This window comes from Fringilla coelebs (genome assembly GCF_963513975.1).
Source record: "Fringilla coelebs genome assembly, chromosome: 13".
NCBI lineage: Eukaryota > Metazoa > Chordata > Aves > Passeriformes > Fringillidae > Fringilla > Fringilla coelebs.
Window position 1 is genome coordinate 1186489 of NC_140039.1, and position 18906 is coordinate 1205394.

At 50.8% G+C, this 18906-nt stretch overlaps 1 protein-coding gene across 2 annotated transcripts in view; it reads left to right on the forward strand.

Annotated features, from left to right (window-relative positions):
- PHF2 (PHD finger protein 2) overlaps window positions 1–13780 on the forward strand; it is a 52913-nt gene extending 39133 nt beyond the window's left edge. Inside the window, exons 13-22 of one of the 2 annotated variants that reach the window (XM_084214821.1) lie at window positions 687–806; window positions 1387–1505; window positions 1841–2019; window positions 2225–2298; window positions 3377–3534; window positions 7257–7534; window positions 8504–8599; window positions 9474–9583; window positions 10715–10976; window positions 12698–13780. In XM_084214821.1, coding sequence (XP_084070947.1) covers window positions 687–806; window positions 1387–1505; window positions 1841–2019; window positions 2225–2298; window positions 3377–3534; window positions 7257–7534; window positions 8504–8599; window positions 9474–9583; window positions 10715–10976; window positions 12698–12786 — 1485 coding nt within the window. In that variant the 3' untranslated portion in view covers window positions 12787–13780. The remainder of the gene's footprint in view (window positions 1–686; window positions 807–1386; window positions 1506–1840; window positions 2020–2224; window positions 2299–3376; window positions 3535–7256; window positions 7535–8503; window positions 8600–9473; window positions 9584–10714; window positions 10977–12697) is intronic. The other variant, XM_084214822.1, reaches the window with a different exon arrangement.
- The last annotated feature ends 5126 nt before the right edge of the window (window positions 13781–18906 follow it).

Consider the following 18906-nt stretch of genomic DNA (forward strand, 5'->3'; position numbering starts at 1 on the left):
CTCTGCAGAAGGAAGGTTCAGGTTTGTGCCCGCTGGCTCGTTGCCCTTCTCTGCCCCAGCTGGAGGGTTTGGTTGGACTCTTTGCTGGTTGTCCATTGATGTGGAGCCTCCCAGGAACCCACTGATATCAAAAGGTGTCAGTGATGAAAGAACTTGTTTCTAAAGTATCTCATTTGCTTGAAATGTTACTCTAGAATGGGTGACTGAAAACAGAACAATGGTTTTCTTCCACTTTTGCCTACGCAAGACAAGTTTCTTTCTGATGTCCTTTAATTCTGATGCCCTGTAATTCAGCATGAATTTTGCTACTGATTTCAGTAGGGGCCAGGATCCATCAAGGCTCTGACAGAGGAATCATTGTATGCTGTTTGTGAAGAAATATCCCTGTTTATCAAGAAAAATCTTTCCTAAAACGTTTCTTAAGTTCTAAGAGTTTGTGTGCAGTTTGTGAAACCTGTCATGGGGTGACAGACAGGGAGAGGAGAGTATTGGTGTATCAAGAAGTGCAGTTGCTATTCTGCACACTCCGAAGGCGCAATATTTAATTGAACCTCAATTTGGGATTCAAAAAGAATAAAAGGGAGTTTTCAAAAATATGTCATGTTATTTCCCAGACAAAGCCCGTGTTTCTGACACGCCAGCACTCCATTCTCATTCAGAGGACTTTTTCCTGACTTTTTTCCCAGGCTGCAAAGAATGTTTTAAGTGTTCCCAATAAGGAATCTGCGAGCAAGCAGAATGAGGTGGAGAAATTTGAAGTTCGAGAGCAAAATAAAAGCAAAACAGAAGCCAAATGGAAATACAAGGTAACGTCTCCTATTAAATTCTGCCACGTGATGATAAGACAAGGGTAGGGAAATGCTTGTGGCTCTGCCTAAGAGGAGAGAATGAGGCACCAATTTTTAGTTCCCAAAGAAAAGAAAATTAAGCAGGAATAATCAATTAATCCCAATTAAAGGAAGAGGGGGTGGGTGGATTCTTCAAAAGCATGTGCTGAATTGTCCATTTGTCTGTAGTGACACCAGACTGTTAAGAGTGAGATGGTTCAGTGTGATCCTCTCTCTGACACAGTCCTGCTAGTTGAAGTTTGAAATCAATAGCTAACTAATGGCTCATAATCAATATCTAATTTTGATGGCATAAAATTAGAGTCAATGAAATCTGAATTATGCCCTATGGATTGAAAGCTTGCCTTTCTTGAGGGCTAATGCAGGGTGACTGAAACTCACCCACAGAATAGAACACTTTGTCTGCAGGGAAAATTTGACAGGGTTTTTAATGAGGGAAAATTTAACAGGCTTAGATTCTGAGGGTACCTGGGAAGCTGAAACATAAAGGACTCATTTAACGGATTTATTTATTTTGTTTTGGTCTTTTGCCTTTCAGAACAGTAAACCTGATTCACTTCTAAAAATGGAAGAGGAACATAAATCAGAAAAGACGCCTTTATCAGGAAATAAAGACAACAAATTCACATTCTCTTTCTCTAATAAGAAGTTGCTTGGGTAAGTAAAAATATGACCACGCACATCAACTGAAAAAGGAAATTGAAAGTTCATTATTTGTATTTTTTATACAAGATGATGAAAACCTGCCTTTCTGGTCAATGCAGAAAATACCCTCTCATTAAAACTTCTTCTAGTGCTCTTGTCAGAGTCCTATTTTGAGATATAAATCGTACATTCAGAAATGTGTTTGTAAAATTATTCTAGTTGATTTGGCACCCCTGAATGGATTCAGTTTGACTGAGATTTCTGCAGAGGGAAACTCATTGTCTGTCAAGTCACAAGCTGTTTTCTACTCAGAGTGTTGTTACTGATTTGTAAATATTTTTTTTCAGTTCAAAGGGAGTCAAAACTCATCTGAATACCAGCGTGTTTGGGTCACTGCAAAATTTTAAAGAGGACAAAGCCAAACCTGTACGGGATGAATATGAATACGTGTCAGATGATGGTGAACTAAAAATTGATGAGTTTCCAATCAGAAGAAAGAAAAACACCGCAAAGAGAGAACTGCCCTGTAAGGATATTTCCTGGTTTATTTTTATCTGCTCAACAAAGTCTTAGGTGGTGATTGTCCAAAACAGTCAATATAATCTTTGAAATCTATGTGATTTAGAATCAAGAAAGCCATGTCTTACCTATCAGTCAAATGGGAGTGGAATAGGAGGGCTGATTTTTGAAGGGAAAAACCCCATGACTGTTTGTTTCTTTTATTTATTCAGTTTTATCAGATAAAAAGGAAGCCCTGCATCACACTCCTGTTAAGAAGCCAAAGGTGGAGTCGGTACCGTACAAGGTATGAGGTCATTGCACCTTCACAAGGAGACACTTCTAGAACATAAGGTTCTTTTTAAGGTCCTTTCCAACCCTTTCCAACCATTCTGTGACTCTCTTCCTGTGATGTGGCAACTCAAGTGTTTGATTTGTGCCACTCAGCAGAGCCTCTCTGCCCTTGTGGGCTGGCTCTGGAGCACTCCTGGCCCAGGTGAGCCCAGCCCAGCCCTGCAGGGTCCGTGAGCCTGGCTGGAGCTCCCCTGCAGGATGGGGCAGCCCAGGTGTGAGTGTGCCTTGTGTCTGGAGCTCAGTGCTGGAAATCAAAGTACCTTGAAATTAAACATTTGGCCCAACTGTGGTTAATAGAATTCATTTTGTAATACCAGAATAAGTCAGAAAAAGCAAAGCAGTTTGTTAAGACAGAATGGAAGATGACCAAAATGTTTGGCCTTCAGTACTAAGGAGTTCTTTTCACCCTGGTGTGGGACATTCAGGAGGAAGTACAGACCTCTGTTTGAGTCAGTTCCTGAGGTCTGGGGCCGGGGGTGTATCCCTGTGCAGGAGCCTAAGGAGGGAGCCCCTGGAGACAAGACTGGCACCCACAGCAATGAGGGTGGTGCTGTGGCAGCCTGAAAGCAGGGCAGGGAGGGGGGAGAACTTGTTTTCTTTGGGACCAGGCTGCAGTGCCTAGAAATCTCAGCCCCAGAGAGAGGGCCAGATGTAGGCAGCTCCCTTCCAGAGCCTGACATGACACTGTTCCACATGTCTGTCCCATTCCTCTGCCTGAGGAATCCTCCCACTCTGCTGCTGTGGGGATAGAAACACCACTGGTAAAGGGAATAGAGCCCATGAACAGGATCAGCTCTCAAAGCTTTGGACAGGAAAAGAATACCCACCATGCCTGCAGGCTCCAAGGAAATGGATTCTTACCACGTACTTGGTTGTGTTCTTTTTCTGTTTTGTTTTGTTTAAAGAAAGCAAATTCCAAAGGCTAGGCCTGTGTCTTTGGAGGAGCAGCAGGCTGCAGAAATCACTGTGCTGTTCTTGGGGACCGGCTGAGTGAGTTTCCACCTTTTTTAGCCCTTTCCTTGTTTTTGCAGAGCGAGGACTCATCAGAAGAAGATTTGCTTCACATTGACACAGAAGCAAAGCCAGGACGCAATTCCAAAGTAAAGAAAGAGAGTGGAAGTTCAGCAGGAATTCTTGATCTTTTGCAGGCAAGCAAGGAAGTTGGGGGTTTAGAGTATAACACCAACAGGTACGCACCAGGGGATGCTTTTCCCTCTTACCTGTGAACAAAATTGCCTTTTTGTGGTTGTGTGTGAGTCAGAATGAATTTTGCAGCTTGGTAACTGCTTTTTCTCCTGTAAGGAAACTTTTCCTTTATCCTGCGATCTGGAGGGAGAGGAAGGAGAGATTTTGGTGGTACAGTTTGAACAAACAGAGGATTTCACATCTGTAGAAGCTGAAATAGCAATAATGCTGTAATAGATGAATAATGGGTGTTTATGTTGATGTTACAGTTACATTTTAGCTGGTGATTAGACACATCAAAAAGTAGTTAGGTGTGTCTGACACTATCATAAAGTTGCCAGGTTAACACTCCCATGCTGGAAGTTTGCTATAAAAAAAGGAAAATCATCAACTATTATAAGAACTCAAAGAAATCTTCCTTGGCCCTGTGTACACTGCTGGCCATTCTGTAGATGACACAGCTCACTGCATGCTTAAAATGGTCCTTGACAATGGTCTGCCTTGCTCAGGGTGTGTTTTGCTGTCTGGAAGGGGTTAAACCAGAAGAGAGGTTAAACTCAGGCCTTTGCTTTCCCCCCTCAGCCTGGGTGCTGTAGCCAGGGTGTTTGAAGGTTCTGTGCTTTCTGAAATCAGAGTCCCATCCCAGGCTGGGCTGAGTTGCTGCTCTGTGTGGGGTGGTTCAGTAGGAATGTGTCATATCAATGCTGGCTCTGGGATAGACACTGGCTTTTGGCACTGTGTGCTGCATCTTGATTGGAAAAAGCCCCTAGTTAATGTAATTGCTGGGTTTCATTTCATAATTATGCTCGGCTTTTCCAATGGCCGTAACGTGTTCTTTTTGGAAATGAAGCGGAAGAAAGGCGATCTGCAAACACTCTGTGCCACAGCATGAGGCCAGTGTGCTCGTGTCTGACTCCCAGGAACAATTCCCACCTTCCTCTGCTGGCAGGGCAGAGGAAGGGTAGGGAATGTGTGCATTGATGGATCTGTATGTGCACATTGTGGGGAGCAGCCCTGTGTCACTCTGGGATCTCCTCCCACACGAGCGCTCAGTGCCCGCGTCCCTGTCAGACCAGGGCTGGATTCCCAGGGCTTTTTGTGATAGTGGCCTTATCTGAACCATGGCAAGGGGATTCTGTAAAACACTGAGCTGTCACTAGCAGCTGGCCTCCCCAAAGGCCCTGATGGCATTGCCTGGAGTGCTCTAGAGAGCTGCAGCTCAGCTGTGTGTGTCAGCAAGACAGGGAGAGGGAAGGACAGAGCTCCTGCAGAAAGGCTGCTGTGAGTGTGGGAACAGGCTGAAAGAACTGAAAGGGAATATGCAAAAAGCTTGGAGGGCTGGTCATCACCTGATCTTGAAAGGAGCAATATTACTGGTGTCCAGGTCAGACTCAAAAATGGAAGAAAACACTGGGTTTGTGCTTGAAATTTTTGGAGTGACTTTTCCATAGCCACCGCTCAATCAGTAATACTCTTCTGAAATATTATAAATTCAGTTTCTAAATATGAGGATACAAGTAGGAGACAGTAACTGCTGATGGAAGGAAGGAGATGATCTGCCTAGAGAGGGTGAGAGAGATGTCAGTGGTAGAGCTGGTGGTGAAGAGCAGGGCACTGGCTCCCTACACAATGGGTGCTGGGATCATTCCTGTGCCCTGCTCACTGGGGAGGTTAAACCTGAGTTCATCAGGGCTTGTTCCTGTCCCCAGCACGGCTGTTTGCCTGCTCCACCTGCTCTGGGCCATGCCAGGCACAGAATGGAAAAGCTGGCTCCCACAGTCTCCCTGAGCCTCCTTTTCTCAGACTGAGCCCCTTTCCCATCTCCCTCAGCCCCTCCTGGTGCTCCAGCCCCTTCTCCAGGTCTGCTCCCTTCTCTGGACGTGCTCCAGCCCCTCAATGTCCTTCTTGTCACGAGGAGCCCCAAAGTGACCCCAGGATCCAGGTGGGGCTGCAGCAGTGCCAGCACAAGGCACGGGCACTGCCCTGGGCCAGGTGCCACACCAGGGCTGCCACGAGCGAGACGCAGGCACAAAGCAGGCACAAAGCAGGCACAAAGCAGGCACAAAGCAGGCACAAAGCAGTGCCAGGGTGTCTGCTGGAGTGCCCTCCTCTCTGTGCACCCACCACAGCAGCTGTCAGCCCCAGCCTGCAGGCAGGTCTGAGTTATCCCCCAGTGCCACTGCCTGTGTGTTTGGAGATGGCTGTGGGGATGCAGCAGGGACAGAAGCTCTTTTTTCCTGCTCCAATGCTCTTTTAAAATGTTTTTAAAGCCATAATTGTAACTCACTGATAGTTAACTTTCATGAATGTGTTTTTTTAAAATTCGTTGCTGAAGCTACAGAAAGGGGATATGGCTCTTCCAGAGCTTCAAAACTGCTTCCTGAGTCTTCTTGATTTTTTTTTTTTTTGGATTAGAAAGCTGAAATACTAATGAGAAACACTCTGCCTCATGTGCAGCTCCGAGACATTTCCCCTCTTCAGGTTGGTGTTTGGGTCTCAGAACCACTGTTTTTGATCATATCCCACCATTTATTTGTTGAAGTTTGTGTTGCTTAAGGCAGTTCCTCTCTCATTTGCCCATGTAGTGGTCAGTATTTGGTGGTCCCTTCGCAGTGTTTTGAGAGTCTGGTGTTTGGAAAAACAGTTCAGGGAAAAAGACTGGAAGAAAATATGATAATTCCTTGTAGATGATGCAAAATATTTCTTTGCCAGGGAGAAGGAAGAGGAGAAGGCATGATATTGGAGGGATTTAAATGGCTCTTTCCTGAATAAGTTTTTTTATGTTCTTCTGTGTGTTGAATTGTGAATTAGTCTTAACTCATTTTCAAGATTATGACTAAATGCCATTAGTGCCCAGAAACTTCCTCTATGGTCTTGTGCATTACTCTATTCAGTGCCCAGATTAAGCTCAAGTAGGGGAAAGTGACATGATGCTGTTAATTTTCTTGTATGTTTGTGGCTTCTATTGCACAACAAATGTATAACAAGTGTAACAATTATTATTGCCACAACAAGGGTTTTTTTGCATTTCACTACTTGCCAAACTCCAGACTTCTGTAAGTACTGGATGATGTGTTCTGCCAGTCTCAGAATTAATTTCCAGCAGGTCCCGGACTGGTGACAGCCCATAGAGCCCATGATGTGAACTGGGACCAAAACTTCCAGGCAGTTTTGAGTAGAGCCCCCCACAACATCCCCCACCAGTGCTGATGCATAAGCTCTCCTTTTACAGAAGCTGATAGTGTAGATTATAAATAATACTATTAAAATATGATGAGGAGAAGGAGGATGATTTGGTAGAAGTGAAAAATAACATTATTAAAGATAGATAGATAGATAGATAGATAGATAGATAGATAGATAGATAGATAAAGATCATGATGAGGAGAAGGAGAAGGAGGAGGAGGATGATGATGATGATAGTTGGTATAGAGACACTGCTCTGTCAGGGATTCTGCTGTGGGCTTTGGGAAGTTTCCTGAGCTCTGCACAGAGGGCTGACAGCCCCAGGGACCTGCCCATGTCTCCCTGGCTCCACATCTGAGGTGCTCTTTGTGCTATTCCTGTCCCATAAAATTTCCCACTGGCCCTGGTGGTATGTGCAGCTACTCAGAGGAATCAGGGTGTCTCTCCTAGCACAGCTGCCTGGCAGGAGCGAGCTGCCTGTGAGGGGCTGGTGTTTCTGGAATCACTAAGTGCTCTGGCACTTCTCCCTTTGCCCCACAGCCAGCCACCTGCCTCCCCCAGCACGCAGGAAGCCATCCAGGGCATGCTCTCTATGGCAAACCTCCAGGCCTCAGAGTCCTGCCTGCAGACCTCGTGGGGCACCAATCAGGCGAAGAACAACTCCTTCTCCGCACAAAACTTGAAGAAAACTGGTGGTGGTGGCAGCAAAACCGCTGGGAAACGGCTGCTGAAGAAAAGCACAAAGAACAGCATTGACATCGAGGATTACGACGAGGACCAAGACCACTTGGATGCCTGTTTTAAGGACTCAGATTATGGTGAGTAGGAGGGAGCAGAGTGGGGCTGCATGCACACACCTGTGCCTGTTGGTGAATGTCCCTTTGGTCCTGGGTGCTTCCTCTGCTCTGCCACCCTGGGATCAGCCACGTGTGGAACAGGGACCTTGACACCAAAGGGAGCAAAGACACGAGACAGCAGACTGGCTGCAGAGCCCGGGGTCACACAGCCACCCAGACAGGCTGGATTTGAGGCATGGCACAATGAGAAACTCTCAAGAAACATGGAGACCCCCAAAACTGCAGCAGTCAACCCAGAAATGGGGGACTCTCCCAGAAACGTGGGCCAGGTACTGCTACTTGTGACAGAAATGTCCTTGTCTGCACAGTAGCAATTAAACCTCCAGCTGAGAGGAGCGAGAAGTTGAATTTTTACATGGAAAAGGGATCTAATGCTATTTTGAGTTTTGGCAGAGAAGGCAAGCATCTGCAGCAGAAATGGATGCAAAGACAGTTTACAGCACTTAGGTCAGTTCTGCCATAATTATAGTGGAATCCCAGAGTGGTTTAGGTTGAAAGGGACCTTCAAGGGCCATCTAGTTCCACCCTCGGCCATGGGCAGGGACACTTTCCACTAGATCAGCTTGCTCCAAGTCCTGTCCAGCCTGGCTTTGGACACTTGCGGTGATGGAGCAGCCACAGCTTCACTGGGCAACCAGGTTGGACTCAATGATTCTTGTGGCTCCCTTGCAGCTCAGGATATTCTGTGATTATTGAGGAATATAGAGAGCCAGTCACAGTTAAATGGCAGCAGCTCCCAATAGTAATGTGGGAATGAGAGCACAGGAAAGTCCCCTGAGCGTCACAGCTCTGACAGAAGCGCTCAGTGGCACTTGTGGAGATCATCCAGCTGTGATGCCTGTGGTCACTGCACCTGGACAGAGCAAGGGTCCTCTGTGCAGGGCAGAGCTGTTTCCTAAAATGAAACTCTTGCCTTGTTTCCTACTGTAGTTTACCCTTCTCTCGAATCAGATGAAGATAATCCAGTATTCAAGTCCCGATCAAAGAAAAGGAAAAGTTCAGATGATGCCCCTTACAGTCCGACAGGTAAGTTGGTGTGGTCTGTGCTGCCCAGGCTAAGTCATGCAAATCTCTAAAGTTTTCAAGGAGTGTGGAAACTGTAACACACAATTAGTGATTTCTTTATCACATGAAGGTTAACCCTTTCCAGGGCAGTGGGAGGTGATCCAGGCGCTGGGATTCCTGCCAAGCAGTTTTAGCCTTCCTCCTGCAATCAGCTGGCAGGAGAAAGCAATTCCTTGGTTGGTTTATTTTTCCTCACACTCTTTGTGATAGATCATTTGGTTGCCACCTTAGCAGTGGTGTAACAGTGAATCAAGCCCTGGACAGCAGAGTTGCAGTGGATTTCAGGTGTTGACTGTGGGAATAGTCAGGAATAGTCTCCTCCAGGTTCAGCCAAAGCTCATGATCTGGAAGGATGTGGTCTGCCCTGGGTTTGCTGGAGCTCACCAGGGGCAGTGACAGGCAAGAGGGCCCCTAGACCCCTTTGACCCCTATGGCCCATGAGCAGGGCATCCTCTATGCGTGCTGTGTGTGACAAGCAGCCCATGTGTGGTCTCATCAGCTTGCGGCCCTGCATGTCCTCCCCCGGCTGCAGGTGAGCATTGTAGCTTTGGAGATAACGCTCATAATCCAGGATGTGGGCACAAACCTGCGTGGCTTTGGCTTCAGGTGGCTGTGGAGCCGCTCAGCTGTGTGATATCCCCATCAGCAGCTTCTGCCCGTGCCACAGTGCCCGGAGGCCGTTGGCTCTCGTGCCTTCAGTCGTACCTGGGGAAGGGAAGGGCAGAGGCTGTCCCCATCTCCCCTGGCTGAGCAGGGCAGAGCCGCTGGCCTGTGCTGGCTGTGCTGCTCCCACGGGCACATTCCTGCCCCTCACCTGCCTCTGCTCTCCCCGCAGCACGAGTTGGCCCCTCGGTGCCCCGGCAGGACAGACCGGTGCGAGAAGGCACGAGAGTCGCCTCGATCGAAACTGGACTCGCCGCCGCCGCCGCCAAGCTGTCACAGCAGGTGAGAGGTTGCCTGGAGAGTAGGAGCTGCCAGGAAAGGAGAGCCCTGTCCCCAGCAGCAGAGCTGTGCCCAAGCCTAGTGCTGTGCCAGCCCTGCGTGGTGTTTGGTCCTGCCAGTGACACGGGGCTCTGCAATCCCAGGGAAATAAACGGGATCCAAGACCAGCGGTGCCACAACACACCTGAGCATGTCACAGGGTAGCAAGGGACAGAGAAAAGCACAGGGAAGGATGAGGGGGGGAGAAAGGCTACTGGGGTAGAACAGGAGAAGGCTGCCTCAAAGGAGTGTATTTGACGTGTACTTGAGAGCCTGGCTGGTATGATTGCCTGTCTGTGCAGATTGGCTGCTGGGAAGTGGCAGGGCTTGCTTCCAAAGGATTGATGAGCTGTGAGCAAAGGCTGAGTTTAGGAATGGAGCTGGGGCAGTTTGGATATTTGGTAAGTGTCTGGTCTCTGAAGGGGTCAGAGAGGCCCTGTAAAGGTGACATGGTGAGATGCTAAGGTGACATGGTCTGCTGGAGCGAGGTTGGTGAGGCACCTCAGCAAGCTGGTGGAGATGCAGGTTGTGGTGGCCTTGGGCTTCTGCGATGTGGACTGTTGAGTAGAAGAGCTTTAAGGATGGTGGCAGGGTTCCAGGAAGAAGGAACTGAAAGTAGACAAGGGACACAGGACAGTAACAGACCTCTGCCATCCCAGTGTGCGTGTCCAGGTGCAGTTACAGGTCAGGAGATATGTGTGTGTCCTAGCAGGAAGCAGAGGCTGAATCAGTGGGATGTTAAATATCCTTCATGCTGTTGTGCGAGGGTGTGAAGATCCCCGAAGATAGGAGGTGCCAGTTTTTGTGGAAGATGGAAAGCTTTGCCCATGCTGACCACGCTGCTGTGCCAGGGCGGTGTCGCTCGCCGCAGTGGTAAGGACGAGGAGGCCCCGCACAGAGCGAGGATGTAGAGGCACGAGAGGCAAACGTGTGTGTGCAGCTGTGAGCCAGACGCGTGGAGCAGCCCCCGAGCGCTTGTCCGTGGCCATCTCCTGGCGTGTCGTTGTATCAGGACCCTAAGCAACGCCGCTGGCCCTTGCCCTAGCTAAAGGTCTTCTGGGGATTAATCTGAGCTTCATCTTTGTCATTTTAAAGGAGGAACAAAAAGGCAAGAAGAAAAAAAATACCAAAAAGAAGCTGTCAGCCCCCAACGCAAGCAAAGTGGCTCAGGAAGGCAGCTCCCCCGAGCCGAAGCTGGAGTCACAGGCCAGCAGCCTCACAGATCACGAGTACACCGCAGGGGCCAGCACCTTTGGGGTCGCCCAGCCTAACAGGGGATCGCAGCCGATGGCACCCGGTGTTTTCCTCACACAGAGGAGACCTTCATCATCCTCGCAGAACAATGCCTCCGCCAAAGGTACCAGGAAACGCCTGGCTTGTGGTACAGGAGTGGGGAAGGGTGCAGGGCCGTGGAACCCGAGCCTTCCGCAGGGCCTCCAGCGCAATGTGTGGTGTGGGCAGGCGCAGGTGCAGAGGTGCGGATGCGCGTCACATCTGGTCAGGGGTAGGACTCGTGGCCTTGACTGCTCTGGCACTGCGGGGCCGGGCAGGTGTTTCCCTGCTGGGCTCTTGGCTGCAGGGTGTGAGGTATCCCTGGCAGGAGCGCTGCCCAGCCCGGCCCCAGCTCAGGAGGAGCACCTGCAGGGTCACATCCCAGACAGCCTGGCCGTGGAGCCTTGGCCAGGGGAGGATGCATCCATGAAGGCTGTTCTGCCCAGGGCTGAGGCGGGCACTGTGGTGTTGGTGGTGGCTGCACACCAGCTCTGTGCTGACTGTAGCTGAGGACAGTCCTCACAGGACACGGAGAGCAGGGCACACTGCAGATCTCTCTGGAGGGCTGCCACAAGGAAGCAGAGGAATATCAAACCTTGGGAGTAATGCAACTACAACCAAAGGCAGGAGAGAGGAAGAGGTTGCTTGCTGTCTGTCACAGGGGAAGCATGAGAAAGCCGAGGCTCTCCCAGAGTCTGGGCTGGGACCTCCTGCTCTCCATTTGAGCCTGGCTCAGGAAGCGTAACTGAGGCAGATGTGTGGGACAGGCACTGTGTAGCATGAAAATTGTGTGTGATCCTACTGGGAAAGGCCCCAGTGGCAAGTGAGGCAATGTGGCAGATGTTTCCTGAATTCCATGTGTTCGAGTGGAGCAGATTAGAGGTAGTGCACAGTACCCTGGTAGCTTGGATGGCTGTAGGGCAGGATGTGTGTAGCCTGTGGTAGGGGCTGGGCTCCTACCAGGAGCTGGTGCTACCTGGGGCTCCCTGCAGGGCTGGAGTGGAAAGAATGTATTTGCCTGGAATTGTGCTTTTGTGCTGAAATGGTGGGAAACAAGTCCAAGGCAGAGAGGTGCCCAGGAGCCTGGAGCTGCGAAGAGCTGTAGAGCATGTGTCTGTGTGTGTGTCTGTCTGTCTGTGTGTGTGTGTGTGTGTGTGCAGCCTCTCCCTGAGGAGCAGAATGGCACTGGTGGGGCTGGGTTTGACTGTCACCCTGTAGGCAAACAGGTGACCATGAGCAGTGAGCCAGGGCAGGTGAGGGTGCAGGGCAGCAGGGCTGGCACTGCAGGGGCAGGAGGGTGCCCAGCAGAGCTGTGGGGGCAGGAGGGTGCCCAGCAGAGCTGTGGGGGCAGGAGGGTGCCCAGCAGAGCTGTGGGGGCAGGAGGGGGTTCAGCAGAGCTGTGGGGGCAGGAGGGTGCCCAGCAGAGCTGTGGGGGCAGGAGGGTGCCCAGCAGAGCTGTGGGGGCAGGAGGGTGCCCAGCAGAGCTGTGGGGGCAGGAGGGTGCCCAGCAGAGCTGTGGGGGCAGGAGGGTGCCCAGCAGAGCTGTGCCTCCCCAGAGCAGCTGTGGATGCGTCCATGGGGGTGGGTGTGCTCTGTGCCCTGGCTCAGCAGGGCTGGCTCTCCAGGGCTTGTGCTCCCAGCCCAGCCCTGTCCTGTGGCCAGCAGTGCCATTCCTCAGGGGTGCTGGTGGGTGTCCTTGAAGCTGCTGGGCAGGGCCCTGGAGGCAGGAGGCAGCTGGAGGGTCGGTACCTATGGTGTGGTGTGGGGTGGGTGTGTGCCCTCACCCCACCCCTGCTGTCCTTCCAGGGAAGCGTACGAAGAAGGGGATGGCCACGGCCAAGCAGCGGCTCGGCAAGATCCTGAAGATCCACCGGAACGGGAAGCTGCTGCTCTAGTGGCCCTGGGGACACTGCCACCCAGTTATGGGCCACCACCACAAGAATCCCTGTAACTTTCAGCGGTCGGACTGTACAGAATCCTCCTATAAATATTTTTTAATATAGATGTCCTTTCTCAGAGTGCTGAGAACGACTAGCCGCAAAAAGTTAATACTAATCTGGGCCACGGAGGAGCGCGCCGGGCCCCGCTCCGGCTCCGGCCCCGGGCCCCCCGTCCGTCCCCCCGGCCAGCGGGCAGGGCAGGGCGGGCGGCCGCAGCCGCCGGGGCGGCAGTGCCAGGAGCAGAGGGGCCGCGTGGCGGGAGGGGACCGCAGGACTCGAGGCGTGGGGCGCGAGGTGCCGGGCGCGTTTCTCAGGCACCGCCGCCCCCGCGGCCGCATGCCAGTCCCCTTTTCCTAGAATGTAGCTTGTACATAGCTTTTGGAATAACCACCGCCGGGTTTTTATACGGGGAGGGTCTCTCCGGGCGCTGCCCGCCGGTACCAGCTCTTTGCGTAACTTCTTGTACGAGGAGGGAGACAGTTATTTTACTAGCACCTTGTGGAGTGTTTCCGTGTTTTGTGACGATGTAATTTATTAATGTTTGTAGCTTTTTATATTTGTACATTTCTTATGGGCTTTGTTTATATACACACATTACTGGGGCGCGGCGCCTGCGGGGAACCAGAGCCACCTGCCGCCGTGTGCCGGGGCCACCGGGGCCACCACCGGGGCCGCGCCGGCCCGGGCGTCGCGCCGGCTTTTTTTATTATGATTATTATTATTATTATTAGTATTATTATTTTTTCGCGACATGTACATTTCTAACAAAGTTTATCGTGGCTATCTATCTATGACAGTGTTTTATTTACCGATTCATATCAAATGCTCTTGTATCGACTTCACAAAATCTTAAGTAAACCTAGAGCAAAGTTTAAAAAAAGAAGAAAAAAAGGCAAAAAAAAAAAAAGAAAGCAAAGTAAAACTATTTCAGGTTTTGTACACAATTGCCTGGGCCTGGACTTTTTGTGGGGTTGGTGAAGGAGGGATGGGGAGGCAGCCAGGGGTCCCTGAGGGTGGGTGAAGGAGCGAGCAGGGACCCTCTGCTGGCACAGACAGGGGGTGGCTCTGCTGCCACTGCCCCATCTGTCACCCACCCCCATACTTGCTTGCTACACTACCATGAGAAGCCCCAGTCAACTGGGCATGGTCTTGAGTGTCCCAGTAAGACACCTCATGGTCCACCCAGAGATGTCCACCCACTGCCCAGCTCATCATCTACCTCCCATGGACAAACATACATGTCTGTTTTCCCCTGCTTCCTCCCTCTTGGGGGTCACCAGGTGCTCCAGCCTTTCCCTTCTTTGTGCTCACTGAAAAATGCAGCCTCTCACCATTTATTTCTGACCCTCGGGGACATATGCAGCCTGCGTTTCTCTGCTGATGCAGGGCCATTCCCATCTCTCACTCTGCTCCCTGCTCTTGGACACCTTGTGCTGACAGTGGCCCGAGCCGCCTGCAGCAGGCACAGTTCCCCGTTCCCCTCTGATGGCCGCAGCAGCCCCACGGGAAGCCCCTGCCCCAGCCCCCTGCTCCGGACCCACCGAGCGCTCGCCCCCGGCTCCGCGGCTTTGGGGGAATCCTCGCAGGGACATTTCGGGCGGGCTGCCGTGGCTGGTGGCGATATCGAGCTATCGCCAGCTGGGGGAGTTCACAGTTCAGAAACAGCCGCAGCCGGGAAAATGAGACCCGTCGGAAAGGAACCTCCCGACCACCTCCCGCGGCTCGGGGACACGCGAGCAGCCCTGGCTCTTCATAAAACATCCCGAGCTGGAAGGGACCCGCAAGGACAGCCAGCTGAGGGTGTGCTGTGACGGGTGACAGCGAGCGCCCAGCCAGAGCACCCAGCCAGCGCCGGCTGTGCCCCAGCCCCGCAGAGCCCCGCAGGCAGCGCCGCGGAGCCCGGACGCTGCAGCCGGGAGGAGCCGCGCCTAGGAAAGGAGCGCGGAGCTCCCGTCCAGGGAGCAGGGGTGACAGCCGCTGTGCCAGCCTCCCTGGGCAGGTCCCGGGGCTGCCACAAGGTCCTGAGGGCCGGTGTGGGACACTCGGCTCACCTTTGGTATTACCTGTGCGGTGGCTGGCACCTGTGAGTTCATAACGTGCACAGGATGTACACCTACAAAGGACGGCCCGGGCACGGAGGTGTTTTCTGCGCACACGTGCAGACAGGCTGTTGGCTGCTCCTGGTAAAGCGCTACTCACAACATTCCTGTTTCTGTTTCTGTCTTTATACTGACAGGAATCACTCCAGCCCTGACATTCGGCACAAGCACACCCAAGTCTCACAGACCTCGCACCCATCTTTCCCCCGGCCGGGGCAGGCTCTGCCCGCGCTCTGCGCTGCCTCCAGCCGTGCCCCGATGCCACCGCGCCGTTCTTCCCATTCCATCTGCCACGGACCTCAGTGCCCGCCCCGCAGGACTCACGGCATTTGTGTAAACTGTTTGGAAGTTTTTTCTCTGCATATCACAAGAGAAAGCCTGCTTCTCCTCTTCTCTTGAAAGCATAATAATTATAATGAATTAGATTTTCTTCTGTTTCCAGCCAGCAGGGAAGACACGCTTTGACACTCATTTTCAGGTCATTCTCCTGTCAAACTTCACATACTTCTGTGTCCCAGCTCACTGTATTTGCTAAACACTGAGCTCCACGGCGCGCTCCTTCTCGGGGAGAGGCACAGACCAGCCTGGGGCTGCCCACCTCCTGGCTCCCTCCCCGGCTCCCTCAGCTTGCTCCTGGCTCACTCCTCCCGTCACACACTGCAGGTGTTTGCAGGCTGTGTGTGACCACGCGTCTTCCTCTCACCTTCAACTCAATCAAATAATTAGCAGTCACTTAGGAGTCAATTAGGCGACACATCTTGAAAGTCTTTGTGTTTACCCTACTTCATCATTTATGAGCTCTGTTTAGCAGCCCAAGGGAAACCCTTTCTTCTTGAGGTCACCAGGGCACCCTGGGTTCGTCTTTGGGCTGCAGAAGAGTTCACACTCATTGCTCACCACTGGCTGGGCAGTGGACACGGCGGCCAGACTCCTTCTAATGGCCTCAGCTCTTTTGCTTCGTGGTCTCTCAAAACCCACTGTCCCTTCCCTGTCCCTTCCCTGTCCCTTCCCTGCCCTCCTGCTGCCTCTGGGGAGCATGTGGCTGTGCAGTAGAAATTCTGCTCCACTGGCCATTCTTTTCCCTTTCTTTGCTGAACTCAGCAGTTACAGCCCACAGCCACTTCATTTGCTGCCATAAAACATATTTAGTGGGTTGGTTTGGAGAACAAGCCTTCCACACGATGTGGAATATCAGATGTCTGAATCCTGAGGAGACAGAAAAGGAAGAGGGGGTGAAGGTTTTCTAGAAGCACTTATGTATGAATTTATGGGAGCAGTCCTTAAAATAGGACCTAGAACAAGTTATACAAATAAAACTGTGCACTAATGCTGTATGGTTTACATGTCCCTTGCCCAGGGTTAAAGACTGCAGCAGCTCCTTTCAACATACTTTCCTTATTCAAGATCACCAGCCTCAGTACTTTGCCTCAAAATGTGCAAACCTTTAACTTCCCCCAAGGGATAACTCACTCTGAGAATGAAATATTAATTAGAGCCTCGTCATCCGCCATCACTGCTTGGCCTCTCAGAAGCCTGGGGAAGCCAGACACACTCCAGCCCCAAAGTGCTCCCTTTGTGTAGGGCTTTTGTTCCCCGCATTCCACCCGTGGGGCCCTGTCACAGTGGATAAGAGCTCGCCCCAGCCTGAAAGGGAACTGTCAGGCTGAGTGTAGCTGGCTGCTGACAGGGAGTATCACCATTAACCAGCGTGTTATCTTGAGTGGGGTTTGCGCAAATCGCTCCCTGCCTGGCTTTTGGTATCAGCGGTGATGACAGCTCTTCGACAGATGCTGGTGAGGAGTGAATAAAGATGCTGTGGCTAAAGACCATCTGCAGGGATTAAACCTTCATCACATTCGATGACTTTTCTGCTCTTGAGACAAAGGGAACCTTTCTTTTTCCCCAGTCACACACCTTAGTTTCTCCAAGAGGCTGTTTCCCTGCCAGACACTTCCATTGCAGCTTGTCTATCATGGAGATGTTTGAAAACCACCTTAAACTGACTATTTGCACATTTAATCCATGATTCTCTCTAATGCTTTTCTAAATCCCCAGCAGCAACCCACCCTCGTCCAGGACTGCTTCAGGAAGTTGCTGATGGCTCTTAGGGCCACCAACTTCCAGCACCAGACACAAAAGCTGAAAGAGAAAGTGGTGTGTGACCTTCAGAGTCATGTCTTTCCATCTGAGCCATGTGCAGAGAAGGAGAACTAAATCACCAAGAATGTTGTGATTCTCCATCTTCTGAGCAGCGACACAAATGTGATTTGAGTAAGACAAGAACTGTGGAATCACAGAATATCCCAAGCTGGAAGGGACCCACAAGGACCATTGAATCCAACTTCTGGCCCTGCACAGGACACCCCAACAATCCCACCCTGTGCCTGAGAGCGTTGTACTAACACTTAAATAAGATTTGCTATTTAAAACCAGGAGAATATTAAGTCTTGAGTTTGTTTGTCCAATGATTAAAACTGAACAGGGAATTAAATAGACCCAAGCAAAGTAATTAACTGCAGTGAAGAAACTGCTGTTTGTTTTCAGTATGCTTTTGCTGTGTGCAGTAGCATATGAGGAGGAAACAACATCTGATGGGGATGTTTATCTCACGCAGTGACTCAGTCCTCATGCCTGGTGCTTCTCAAAGCATCCCGTCTCACTGTCCTTATGGCAGTCCCGTTTCCATTGAGCTCCTGATGCTCACTAATGCTCTGCACTCATTCTTTCCAGAGCCCTGCTGGGTGGATTCCAGGTAGGATCCCCTGGGTTCCTACAGACCTCACACTCACCTGAGGCATGCTTGCAATAGAAAAGTTTTTATTGTCTCCCTGTGAGGGTGGTGAGGCCCTGGCACAGGTTGCCCAGAGAAGCTTCAGCTGCCCCGTCCCTGGAAGTGTCCAAGGCCAGGCTGGACGTCTTCATTGTGTGGTCAGTAATAAAAGGGCCCTGACTATGCTAGCTGTCTTGTCAGTAGTAATTTATTTTTATGCAGAAATCAAGGAGATTTCTTTCTGAAAACTGTCTCCCCTCTGGCCCCAGTGGTCAGTAACTGCCTGGCTGGACAGGGCTCTTCCCACACACGTGCCTCTCCTGGGAAGTCACAGGAATCCTGTGTACAGAATGGATTTGCACAGGCATAAATAAACAGACAATTCTGGGCTGCAGGTCTCCAACCCAGCCACATTGTGCTGGATAAGATAAAGCTTGGCCCAGGTCCCTTTCCCAAGGCAGACCCTGGCTCAGGTATGGGAGGTGAGCAGGGGCAGGAATTATGTGTTTTCCATTCAGCAATTCCAACAGGGAGAAGGGTTCTTGGTGCTGCTGGTGAAGGACTTGCTCTTTCTTGGAGCATTGTTCTTGCCAGCATCCCATGAGCTAATTCCAGGTACCCAAGGCAGGCTGGCAGGACAGAGTGGCATTCCTTCTGGAGAAGTCTGCTTAGCTTTTCTGTGAGCCAGTTTGTGACTGATGGGTGGTTAATTTGGCTGCAACCCTTCTGCACAGCTCCATGGGGGAATTCTTCAGCTTGGCTCTACCTGTGGATTCACAAGACATATTACACTTCTTCCTAGGCATTATTTTCCAGAATGATTTTATTGAGAAATCTAGAACAGTTGGAGGGTTTATCTGGAAATGCATCACTTTGCCCTTAGGTATATTCATTTAATATACAGATATATATTTATTTATATGAAAAACAAACCAACCTTAGGCAATAATAATAGCTAAAAGCCAAACTTGCAATTGTTATCCAGTGTTATTGCTATTAAGCGGCTGTTACTCATAACACAGCCGTACATACTTTGGATCTTAATCTCCTTTTGTGGTATTAAATGGGCCAAGCAGCTGCTAAATGGAACAAAAGTGTCATCCATCAGGATCAATTGGGATAAACATAAACATCCCATTTCCTTGCAGACAAACATGGCATGGGCTGACCAGCTTGCTTTGACCATCAGAATGATGTTCCCGGAGC